The 12946-nt window shown below is 37.9% G+C and overlaps 1 protein-coding gene across 5 annotated transcripts in view; it reads left to right on the top strand.

Annotated features, from left to right (window-relative positions):
- CACHD1 (cache domain containing 1) overlaps nucleotides 1-12946 on the top strand; it is a 234240-nt gene that overhangs the window by 166258 nt on the left and 55036 nt on the right. For all 5 annotated transcript variants that reach the window (XR_016395079.1, XM_089921448.1, XM_089921438.1 and 2 more), the window contains exons 9-12: nucleotides 2977-3210; nucleotides 7496-7645; nucleotides 8283-8406; nucleotides 9203-9320. Coding sequence is in view for 4 of the 5 variants with exons in the window: in XM_089921448.1 (XP_089777574.1) it covers nucleotides 2977-3210; nucleotides 7496-7645; nucleotides 8283-8406; nucleotides 9203-9320 (626 nt within the window). In the remaining variant the exon portion in view is untranslated. The remainder of the gene's footprint in view (nucleotides 1-2976; nucleotides 3211-7495; nucleotides 7646-8282; nucleotides 8407-9202; nucleotides 9321-12946) is intronic.

Here is a 12946-nt window from a genome sequence, read left to right as displayed (position 1 = left end):
TCTAGCAATCCCACCCCTAGGTGTGTATCTGGAAAAGACAAAAACTCTAATTCACGAAGATACATGCACCCCAATGTTCATAGCAGCGCTATTTATAATAGCCAAGACATGGAAACAACCCAAGTGCCCATCAACAGGTGATTAGTTTAAGAAGATGTGGTGTAATATACATGGAATCTAAAAAAAAAAAAAAAAAAAAAGGTTCTGAAGAACCTAGGGGCAGGACAGGAATAAAGACGCAGACGTAGAGAATGGACTTGAGGACATAGAGAGGGGGAAGGGTAAGCTGGGACGAAGTGAGAGAGTGGCATGGACATATATACACTACCAAATGTAAAAGAGCTAGCTAGTGGGAAGCAGCTGCATAGCACAGGGAGATCAGCTCGGTGCTTTGTGACCACCTAGAGGGGTGGGATAGGGAGGGTGGGAGGGAGACGCAAGAGGGAAGAGATATGGGGATATATGTATATGTATAGCTGATTCACTTTGTTATACAGCAGAAACTAACGCACCATTGTAAAGCAATTATACTCCAATAAAGATGTTTAAAAGAAAAAAAAGGTTTGGTGTATATATACAATGGAATATTTCTCAGCCATAAAAAAGAATGAAATATTGTCATTTGCAGCAACATGGATGAACCTAGAGAATATTATACTAAGTGAAGTAGTCAGACAAAGAAAGACAAATATGAGATCACTTATGTGTAGAATCTTAAAAAATACAAAATTATACATATATATTATGTATTATATATATAATACATATCTATATGTAAAACAGAAACAGACTCACAAACATAGAAAACACACCAAAGGGGAAGGGGCTTGGGGGGGAGGGATAAATTAGGAGTATGGGATTAACAAATAGAAACTACTATACATAAAATAGATAAGCAACAAGGATTTACTGTATAACACAGGGAACTATATTCATTATAATGGAAAATAATCTGAAAAATATATATGTATATAACTGAATCACTTTGCTGTACCCCTGAAACCAGCACAATATTGTAAATCAACTATACTCCAATTAAAAAAAGAAGAGTGTACACAATTATGGGGGGAAACTGGAAGAGTAAAGATGCAAAAAGAGGAAATGACAACTCAAAGGTTATTAACCAGCTCTGGTCTGGGTGAACAAGTTGGAACTTGCAGGGATTTCTGGAGGCTAGGAACACAGAAGACTGCTTGGGAGGTCTGGTGTAGAAGTCTATGAGAGGTTGTTGGCTTTTCATGGCTGCTACCCCTGTGAATTCTCAGTGAAGCATCTGGAGTGGGGTTGTGCTTGGTGAGTATGCCAGCAGCTGGGAAAGGGAACTGAACACAGAACAGAAGAGTGGGACGGACTGGAACATTCTGGTTCCTCTATGTCTGTCTCTTAACATCTCTCTCTTCACCTCTTAAATCTTAACAACACTTCACTTTTGGCCACCTTTAACCTGGAAGCATAGAAGAAAGGGGATTGTGGGAAATGTAGTTTCCAGCATGACCACATTGATGATAGAATAATCCAGTCTGCCACCCTACTGACTCTACTGCCACCCCTGCATAACATTTCATGATGGAATGACATTAAAAAATGGAGTGATATAAAGTAACCCAATCTTTGATATCCTTTAGTGTGCTTCTTTGTCTAGTAGATGTTCCTGTTTGTTACTTTTCTTGTACATTTTGAAAGAGCTGTGCAGTGCATGACAAAGAAAGGAAATGTGTTTATTGCCTTGAAGTTGTCTCCTTTTATCATTCGCCCCTGTGAGTTTATCAAGGGTGTAAGATCAGGGATCGATCACATCTTGTGTTGTCTTTTACTCCCAGACATGGGAGGTAAGTGTCGTTTACCACTCACCTCCCATGTGAATTCTGTGTCAAGCAAAGGCAACAATAATCTGATGCAGACTACTCTTTAGCATTGTCTGAGTGGAGCAAAATCCAAATTATTTACATACAGCGTGTGAAGAAAGAAATTATATCCATTAGATCTTGCCGTGACTTTAGAAATGGACTTACAAGGCTAGAAGTATATATACTTCCTATTTAGAAATGATAAAGTCACTTAAGGTAGGTGAACCATGAACTCTTCAGATTTTTTTAATGACTAAGCAGTTCAAGAACATGAGGCAAAACCTTTTTAAAACTCATTGGTAGAATCTCAGTAGTGACTGAAATCATTTGAATTTGTTTACAATGGTACCCATATGGGACCAGTTACTAATCCTTTTGACTGTGTTCCAACAATAGCAAACCAAAATTTTAAAAAAGGTTTATTAAATTTATTTTTGTGCTATAGATTACAGATGTTGTAGAACAATTCAGCCCAGTATGCCTGAATCTTTTACAAAAAATTTAAAACTCTAAACATAAAAAAAGTATACTAAATAAATCAAATCCAGTATTATCCTAACAATATAAAGCATGAAAACATTTGTAATTAAAATGAGCTTAAAGAAACAGCGTTTGGAGACACCACTCAATACAATCCATAATTCTTTCATTTAGTCGCATGAGACTTTGGCAAGTGTTTAATAGGCAAAGAGGTAAGAAATGAGATGGTAAACCTCTATCCTTTAAAACTCTTACAACTTCATCTACTAATTTAAATTAAATGCAAACTTGTTAATCATTACTTTTGCTTTCAAATATTAAATGCAGAACAATAATTTAAATTTTATAATTAAACTTTAAGGGAAGAACATCCTTGCTGGATGGGGTTCCTTTATTTACTCATGTGTTTTTCATCATTGCCTTTTGAAGAATTCCTTTGCCCTCTTGACTATTTGAGGAAAGATCACGCCTCCAGCTTTGTTCATCAGCAGGAACTGGTATCTGTGTCCTGAGTCCACACTGTCTCTGCAAAGACCCCCTTGGCATTGCAAGACCTCGTCCAGACCCTTATTAGATCTAAATGGCAGAGTTATTATATGAATATCCACTGTTTTGTTTTACATTGTCTTCCCTTGGCTTTTTATTTTAGATGGGGTGACTGGTTTGAAAGAGCTGGCTTTTCTGAGAGATCTTGCTGAACAGAACTCAGGGAAGTATGGCGTGCTGGACCGGACAGCCTTGCCTGTGATTAAGGGCAGCATGATGGTGCTGAACCAGCTGAGTAACCTGGAGACCACAGTTGGCAGGTTCTATACCAACCTTCCCAACCGGATGATTGATGAAGCTGTCTTTAGCCTCCCCTTCTCTGATGAGATGGGAGATGGTGAGTTTGGAGAAAACTTCCTACTAAAGGAAGGGGGAAAGAAATGGACAGGAGTCAAACAGTAGCTTTTAAATGTTGTTCAATACTTACCATGTGAGCATTAGGGAGTGTGGGCAGGCAAGGGAGTGGGCATCACTTTCTCTGGTCAGAGGATTGTGTAGCCTCCTGCCATTGGTCCAGTTAGCACTGTATTCTAGAGCAGAAATCCCCAGGCCTATTTTTAACTCATTGCCCTAGCCTCAATCAACATAACGGGTACATCTACTACGGAAGCTTTGTGAGGATTTCCCAATATCTAAAGGTTAGGGATTTTGGAACTAAAGAGTAACTTTGCATAGCAGATGGTAAATAAAAGTCAGAAGTGCTTGGAATTCGGCCTCAAAGACAAGGCAACACAATGTCTGTCAAATAGATACAGGCTTGACATGGAGAGGATTTCAAATCCCACTCTACCACTTAGCTGTTGTCCTTGGTAATGTATTTAATCTTGTTAATTCACATCTGGTTATCTGTTCAAAACGTAATGACATCTTTCATGTAATAGTCTTTGAGTCATTAGGTTTATAAGATTATATTACTGCCCAGCATACCTCTCAATAATGATGGCTGCTGTTTATTTATTTATTATTTTACTTGTGTTGTTATTACTATTGTTGTTATCACTATCCTGATGTCACAAGTTACCCATAATACGATGTTGGGTAAAGTGTTTCATCTTCACATGATTAAACTTTTGGTCTTTAAAGTAGAAAAAATCGGGGCTTCCCTGGTGGCGCTGTGGTTGAGAGTCTGCCTACCGATGCAGGGGACACGGGTTCGAGCCCTGGTCTGGGAAGATCCCACATGCCGCGGAGCAACTAAGCCCGTGAGCCACAACTACTGAGCCTGCGCGTCTGGAGCCCTGTGCTCCACAACAAGAGAGGCCGCGATAGTGAGAGGCCCACGCACCGCGATGAAGAGTGGCCCCCGCTTGCCACAACTAGAGAAAGCCCTCGCACGGAAACGAAGACCCAACACAGCCAAAAATAAATAAATTTAAAGTAGAAAAAATCATATTTCCATCAAAGTAGTTGTGAAGATGAAATGCACTAGTATATGTAAAGCATCTAGAACAATGCCAAGCCAACAGTATGTGCTCACTAAAAATACAGCTTTTTTCTTTTCCTCCTCATATTCTTGCTTATCTTTTTCCCCCCACATCCTTCCCTCTCTTCTTTCTTGATAGAGAAGGTTGAAGAGGCAGCTAATGACTAGACAGACAGCATCACCATATGAGATCTTGTTTTTATGTTCCATTAACTAGGAATTTTCACAAATAGATATTCAGAGAAAACTCATGTATAAAAAGTAATAAGCCTTATAGAGACTGTGTTTTCTAGAAAGTAGGTAGACATGTTCTTTCTATAAGGAAGAAATATGGTAACTACTGCTAACCTCAATTTTTTTTATCCTTCCTAGTTCTGGCAGGGCCAACAGATGTGTATAGAATAGAAACTCCCATCTTTAGATAAAGTTATTTCCTTTTGTAGGGAAATGTCAAGTCTTAAATGCGAGTGACCTTAATGTGTTAACCAGCGTCACTGAGTGCCTGTCAAGCATTGTGTCAGGCAGTGATGGGCAAGGCACGTATCTCACCCTCAACAAGCATTTTAATCTGATAAGAGAAAAACAGATCAATGAATCATGATAATTCTGTGTGAAAGGAACTGAGACAGATGTAGAAACTGAGTCCTGTACAAGCACAGAGGATTATGCTGTCAAATTCTCTTACCATTAGTGGTATCAGGCAGAGTAGGACCTTTTCTGAAATTTACTCTACCATCCAGAGAGCTGCCATGAATGCTTTAAATTAAATTAAATTATGTGCAAAGCTGCTTTCCCAAGTGTAGTCCTTAGGGCCTGTTTTATGACTCCTATGCAGTGAGTTTCAGTGATTGGTTTACAGGTCTGCTGCATTCCCTTACCTGAGTGTGTCATTTTCATCTTTGTATCTTCAGTCCCTAGAATTACTGGGTGACACCTCCTCTAGCTCCATGACAAGGGGACCCTGAGTCTAGGGAAACTCAGGTTTACGTGGCTCTAATTCAAAACCTCCACAGATTCAAATATCAGTTACTGGACATATTTCTTTTAAAATGCAAGTCTGTGTGCTTTAAATTAAAGTAGGGAGGGCGTATGGGTATTTCATTAAGTGTAGGAAGAGCTTAGCATACTTTATTTACCACAATGGGATAAAGAGTCTTCTGTCGAAATTGCTAATTGAGAAGTAAGACTGCGTTTCTTTTATCAGGCTTGCTCTCAGTGTGTCCAGAGGAGAATAGAATTTTGAAGTGAGCATGTGGTCTCCGAGTATTTCTGTTGTACTTTACTACTCTATGAAAATGGCTTTAATCTTAGACCAAAACCCAGGGGAATGTGGTGTGCAGACTGTGACCTCTGTCTCCCTGCTGACCCTCACAGCACTGCTCGCATCACTTGTAACCCCTTTGTCCAGGGATACCTGAGTAAAAACCTCCTCCAAAATGCATTTTTAAAACCTTCTTAGTTACTTATTATTTTTAAAATGTTTTAAAACCATAGATAGCATTCTAAATGTTGACTACTTAAAGAATGCTTTTGAAATTATAATAGGCACACATTGCATAACTTTTATTTTTTCTTGTCTTATTGAGATGTAATTGACATACAACATAGCATTAGTTTTAGGTGTACAACATAATGATTTGATATATGTATATATTGCAGAATAATGACCCCAGTAAGCTTAGTTAATACCAACCACCTCACATAGTAATAATGTGTTTCTTGTGTTGAGAACTTTTAAGATCTACTCTCAGCAACTTTCAAATATGCAATACTGTATTGTTAACTATAGTCCCTGTCTGTACATCCCCGAACTTACTTATCCTGTAACAGGGCATAACTTTTCACAAGGTTTTTCAGTGTTGCGTCCACTTCTTCCTACCAAGTGATGCATTTAATTGGCCTTTGCAATCACAACAACTCAGTAATACTTCGAGTGGACATCAGACATGATTCTCTCTGTAGAAGACTTCAGAGATCCAAATCCCCTTCCTGGTGTTGATAGAAGAAAGGCTTTCTAATGTGCTGCAAAAGCATGGACGAGTCATCAAGTGCAGGAAAATACAAGAGCAAGATGGAGAGAAACGATCCATCTTTTTGTTCTAAGTTTCACTTAGAGCCATAGGGTTATAGAATTGCTGGGGTCCTAGAGATCACTTTGTCTCAGCTCCCCATGTGTTACGTAAAATGATGCATTCAGAGAGGTGGAACAACTTGCCCAGCCCAGCAGCAGAACTGGAAGGACAGCCCAGCTGGCCTGGGGCTTGAGGCCACACACTGACCGTTATTCATGCCCTCTCCTTCTGTACATCTTCCTCCCCTTGGCTTTTCCCTTTCCCTAATTAGCCTATTGTTTTTCTATGGCCTGTGAGCTAAGAATGGTTTTTATACATTTAAAGCTTTGTTGGAAAAGAAACAAAAAAGCATATGCAACAGAGAATATATGGCTCACAATGCTTAAAATATCTACTATCTGACCCTTTACATAAAATTTACCAACTCCTGGCCCAAGTGACTAGAAATACATTCCTAGAACTTTAGTGTCTCCTTCTAAGTGGTCAGATAATAAGATTCTGTACCTTTCTAGGTTTTTTTTTCTCATCATCTTCCTGTTTTTTGATAGGATTCATCAATAAAATATAGTACCTTCTAAGCTTTCCTTTATCCGTAATCTCTTTCATTTAACAACCCCTAGAAATTAGTAAGGCAGTCACTACTGTGTCCTTTAAACAGACATGAAGGCCAAGGCTCAAAGTTATGTCCAGTGTCACATGTATGATACATAAGGGGCACAGCTGGGCTAGAACCCAGAATTTTAGATTCTTTGTCCAGTGGTCTTTCAAGTTCAACTGAATCATCCTCACTTCAGGAAGCAGAATGATGTGTATTAAGTGTTGCTGATGTCTTTCACTGATCTGGAATAGCATATCTTTTTAGGTGAAAAAATAGTGCAAAATATACAGATTCCCTCCATTTAAGTTAACTAAGATATCTGAACCCCCAAAAGAGTCTATTTTCCTCACTAACTCCCTTATGCTGTCTGCAAAGGCAGTGCTTGGTTACTGTATCACACGGAAAACTTTTCTTCAGAGCAAATTGAGACGTCTGATAGTAGCCTCCACAGTTCCCTAGAGTACAGCGCCAGCCTTTGTTCGGTGCCTTTTCTGCCATCCTTTGAATATTTTTTGTTTTTAACCCACAGGTTTGATAATGACTGTGAGCAAACCCTGTTATTTTGGAAACCTCCTTCTGGGAATTGTAGGAGTGGATGTGAACTTGGCTTACATCCTTGAAGATGTGACGTATTACCAAGATTCTTTGGCTTCCTATACTTTTCTCATAGATGACAAAGGTAATTTGCTAAAATCTAATCATAGGAAAGAATGATTTCTTTAGCATCTTGGAGAAAATCATCTAGACATTCTGATACTAACAAAGTAGGAAAATGATTGTATTTGTAGAAAAACTGTGTGACTAGGACTACTCACATTTCATATAACACCTCAACGATGGCAGAATGAATCTAAAAATTATGCATTTGTTTCTGTGTTGTGTTGAGAGATAGGTAACGGTTATTTTGTAACATCAGGAAATTAGACTTGAGGATTGAATGACACATAGAATGTGATCCTTTGGATCCTTTTTTGGTCTATATTGTTTTCTTTACATTTACTGGCATTAAAGTTTATGTGATAGATTAGAATATTTTATGAAACGAAAACCAAATGACCAGCACCTCAGAAATACTCTTGATGAGGCAGATGTCCGATAATTTAAGGTGTCTTGCTACACTTCCGGAGTTTCATGCAAGAACACATAAAATAAGTTCAGTTTTTTATTGGACTGGTGAGTTACAGACTGAGAAATTGAGTGTCGGGCAGCCATCCCAGAGTATCCCGTGTTTCAAACTTGTGCTGGGCACTTTTATCAGAATCAGTACTTCCTACGACATGTTTCTCATAGCATGCATTTTTGTTTTCTTATTTCAGGGTATACCCTTATGCACCCATCTCTTACCAGGCCATATTTACTATCGGAACCCCCCCTTCATACTGATATCATCCATTATGAAAATATCCCCAAATTTGAGTTGGTTCGGCAAAATATCCTAAGGTAAGGAAAAGATGAGGGTCGTAGTATTTTGTTTTTCTCTGAGAATAGGATCCATTGAGGTCAAATACGAGTGTTTATAATAGGATATAAAACAAGTGTACAAATTATTTTAATGGTATCAAAAGTGTAATTTTTAATATAAGGATCGTAGCCAAAATTTTGTTTACTTTGTAAAACAGGTAAGATCTCTCAGAACTATTATTTGGGGGAAATGTCTTGTAAATCAAATTCTTATGTTCATGTTGCCTTTAGTTGTAAAATCAGATATATCTTATCTCGTTTTTTAAAATGCTCCAGTTATATCAAGTGGAAAAATTTTGGCAAAATAAGAGGGTTAAGTTGAGGACCAGCTCCAGAGCATGCCAAAAAATAGCTTGGCAAAGTAGCGTCCATTCCAAGTTGACAGCACAATCATATACAACGTTTTCTCTTGAAATAAGGAACAGATTGGATTTTTTCCCACCGTGTTACATTATTTTGGCAGATGGTAACCTATAGAGAAATGGGTCTTTGTGCTCATTGGTTGTAAATTAATGACTGAGTGATTTGAGACAAGTTGGTCTCTGGAAAGAATTACAACTGGGGGGCAGGGTAGAGAGTAAGGAATGTTTTTGGTGCAGAGCTGACAGAATGCTTTTACAAAATTGAAAATCTCACATTATCTCTTTCAAAAGTGATGAGCTTCATTGCTTTTCAAAATCAGGAGGTGGTCATTGACTCACAGCATCTTCCCTGCCTTTAATTAAGTGCTTCATTTTATCATTTACCTGAAGTATTGCATTGTTTGCCAACGCAGCCTCCCTCTGGGCAGCCAGATTATCGCAGTCCCTGTGAACTCATCCCTGTCCTGGCACATAAACAAGCTGAGAGAAACTGGAAAGGAGGCCTACAACGTTAGCTATGCCTGGAAGATGGTGAGTGAGAGGAAGCCTCCTTTGCCTGAGGAGCTGTGGGGTGCTGCGTTCTTCCTCATACGGGAATTGTAGGGAACATTGGTCTGACAAAGTTTACTAATCAGTTTTAAAGTGATTGGAAAAAAGAAGAGATTCCACAGAAATTTTATATATTTTTTTCCTTTTTTGTTTATAAAACCAGTCATTGTTCATGATGAATAAATCAAGCCATATAAAAACTAAAAAAGTGACCTCTGCCCTTTCCCCTCCTGACTTTTACCTCCCATCTCCCAGAGGTAACCACTTTGATCATTTTCCAGAAAATTACTATTCACACACAGGCATGTATCTCTGTGTGTGTATGTGCGTGTGCACACAACTTTAATGGCTCTGTAGTATTGCATTACATAGACGGGTGAAATTTCTTTTAACAGTCTCCTGTTAATACACATTTAGATTGTGTCCAGTTTTGTTTTTATCATTTTCAACTCATATTGCGGAAGTTGGGAGTTGAAAAGGAGATATGAAACCATAAATGTCCTCTGTTGATGCCAAGGAAAAGAAAGGTTTAGATTAGAATGTGGATTATTCCCACGTGCCACAAGCAGATGGACAGTGTAGCCGTACCTGTGGCATGCACTTCAGCTTTCTTTCACTAGCCTCGTTCAGATACTAGGCCTTGAAGAATCATAGAGAAATAGAATCTGACACACACTGTCCATCTTACTTATGTTTTTGTCCTTTAGTCCCTCTTCCAAGCATAGCATAATAATGCTATTATGGGGCCCTAAATACTGTAATTGACTAAAAGAATAGCGGACTTTGATTTTTTTTACCATCAAATATTAATCATTAAACTTAAAATGCAGTCATACTTGAGATTCTCTTGGAGGACCATATCTGCTGTTCTACCTGTTGTTGACTCCAAATGGATCTGTTTATTCATTCATTTAAAAACTGCTTGTTGAACATTGACTATGAACCAAGAAGAATAAAGAAGAATGATATTGCCTCTGCCCTCATAGAGCATCCAGCTTAGTGGTAGAAGCAGAGAATTCAACAACTCTGTACAGCGTCTGCGTAGGAATGACAGGAATTAGGAGTAGCCAACACACCTTCAGACGTGACTCTCCTCTGACCTTTCTGTTTGGTTTTTAAAGCATCGTGTGGCAAGGGTAATTTCGAAAATGGAAATGAAATTAAACAAAATAATAAAACCAATTGAGAAACATGTTTACAAGCCTAATTCTGTTGATATTTTACTGATAATGCAGATTTGGAAAAGGTCAAAGCCTATTTTGAAACTCCCTGAGTCAGCTCATTTTCAGGAATTTTTTTGAGAATGATTGCACCATCTGCCCTTATTTTTACAATTATACAATTATTAAATAACGTCTGATTGCTTAATTTTTCACATCAGAAAGAGTGAGCCAGATACCGGAATTCTGAATTGAAGAATACTTTTATATTTGAAATTGGAGATTGCTTATCTTATTATCTTACGGTATATCCTGATTGAAAGCAATTGCAGTTATATCCTGGGAAAATATCTATATTAGTGTTTGTTGGCATTAAAAGAGAAAGAAGGAAATGGAGGCATTTTAAGACCTTCTTTGTACCGTAAATAAACCTAGTGTTAACATTTTGGAAAGAAGTATTACCTTCTTAAGATGGTCTTTCTTCAGTCATACAGGTAAATTCTGGCTACTCTACTTAGCCAAATGGATATAATCATGTAGTCACTTGAGGTAGAAGTGTTAGTTTACTCAGAGTTCTGAAATTGTTAAGAACATCACTATTAAGTGAAAAATTAAAGAGGTAATAAATAATGAAATTGAAGTTAAAAAGGCTTGCCTGGTTCCCCAGGAATAAGAATAAGTATTTTTAAGCTTTTTTTAGTAACACTGGAGGGAGGGGTAAATAGGTACTCTTCTTGTCCTCAGGAATAAAATGGATTCTTCTACTAAATATAATTTAAATAGATTTAGTTTATGCTGATAATAATAGGTTAAACTGCTTAGCATCTGTAGATATAGCAGGTACTGGTGGATTTTTTCACTGAATTAATTTAAAGGTAAAATGAGAGATTACGTTAGCAGTATTAAGAGATTACTACTCTGTCACTGTGTAACCCCAGTCCATCTTTGAGCATATGAGGCTCCATGCTGTGACAGAAGGAACTATTGACCATCAGAAGGTATTGCAATATTCCTGTGTTACACGGTCACGGTTCACTTCAAACCATGAATCCCATGGACAGTCAGTGAAAAAAACCACTCCCCAGTCATGGAGAGCTCTTCTAGATATGTTATACATAGCTCTTTATCGCAAAGACTGTTTTTTCCGCTAAGAACACAATAAGAAGAAGACCTGTATTGAAATCTGTTTTCCTTTCCAGCTAAAAACTATTTATAAAGTGTTGCATTTAGATGCTTAGCGTAATTTTTTTTTTCCTCTCTTACAGAATTGACCCAATTATAAAACTATATTCTGGTCATTCTGGTAAAGTTTTTGCCTTTTGGTTCCTTAGAACATGCAACACAGGAAACAAACTCAAAGGATGACTGTGTGAGATGGGAAGAGGGGAAGTAGTAAATGCCACTTCAGAACACTCTGTCACTCTCTAATTTGTTGGGTGGAGGAAGAGGATTAAGTTTGCTAATCTAATTGAATATCCTTGGCAGCGGTACTTGAAAGCAATTCCAGGAAGATGCAAATTTCCCCTGTGTTTAAAAAGATTCTGCAACCATCCTCATAAATCCTACATTACTCTGAACTCTAACCTGCCTAGTTAAAAAATTTCTCCTTGATCGTTAAGTAAATCCTTTGAGCTGCTTTGGTTCTGACCATCTTTAGTTCTGACTTAGCTGGTTATCACTCTTTTCATTTATTTACAAACCATCTTTTAAATAGATTCTGTTTATCTCTTAATATAATGGACTTAGAGAAGTTTGGCTTTCTTGTATTTTTAAGTCAAGGAGCTGGAACTAAGTAGTTTGACGTGGCTTTTGACTCATTAGTGGTCATTTTCCCCACCAAATTTTATTCAAGCATCCATTAGTAGGAGCAAAATGAATTTGAAAGTACTCCTGTCTCTACATAGGAGCGTAAATGAGGCCAAGCTACAGCACACTTGCCTTTCCTTGTCTGAAAGGACAAGTCAGTCCAGCCTTGCAAGGGAGCTCTAGGATTTGCGCTTTTCATGAGTCTGAGATCCTAGTCACCTCCAACCAAGAGCAAAGAAAGCGTTCTTTGGGAATAGAATGAGTAAACCAGATTCTGGATGGGCTGTGTTATATGGATTTATCATTGGCATTTAAAGTAGTCAATTCTCGGAACAGTCATTTCAAAACCAACTGTATATTTTAAAATGCATTTCAAACCCAAACAGAAATAAGTTTTGTGTTCTTATGCCGTGTCCCAGCTTGTATCCATTAACTTAAATTAGCAAAAGAGGACTAGGAGTAGGTACTGTTTCAAAGGAACTATTTTCTGATCCCTTCATTAGCTCCATAATTTTCTGTTACATTCATTAATTTCCCTCCATCAGAAAGGAAAATAAAAATTAGAAAATGTAATCTTTTGCTAGAGCCATTTTCTACTACCCCATCTCCATGTCTTTCCTTCACTCATCAAATGTTTTTCTA

Source organism: Delphinapterus leucas, chromosome 1 (assembly GCF_059928025.1).
Source record: "Delphinapterus leucas isolate spDelLeu-1000000601 "Yukka" chromosome 1, BTC_Dleu_Yukka2, whole genome shotgun sequence".
Taxonomy (NCBI): domain Eukaryota; kingdom Metazoa; phylum Chordata; class Mammalia; order Artiodactyla; family Monodontidae; genus Delphinapterus; species Delphinapterus leucas.
Note: the sequence above shows the minus strand (reverse complement) of the source record. Positions and strands in the feature narration are given on the sequence as shown.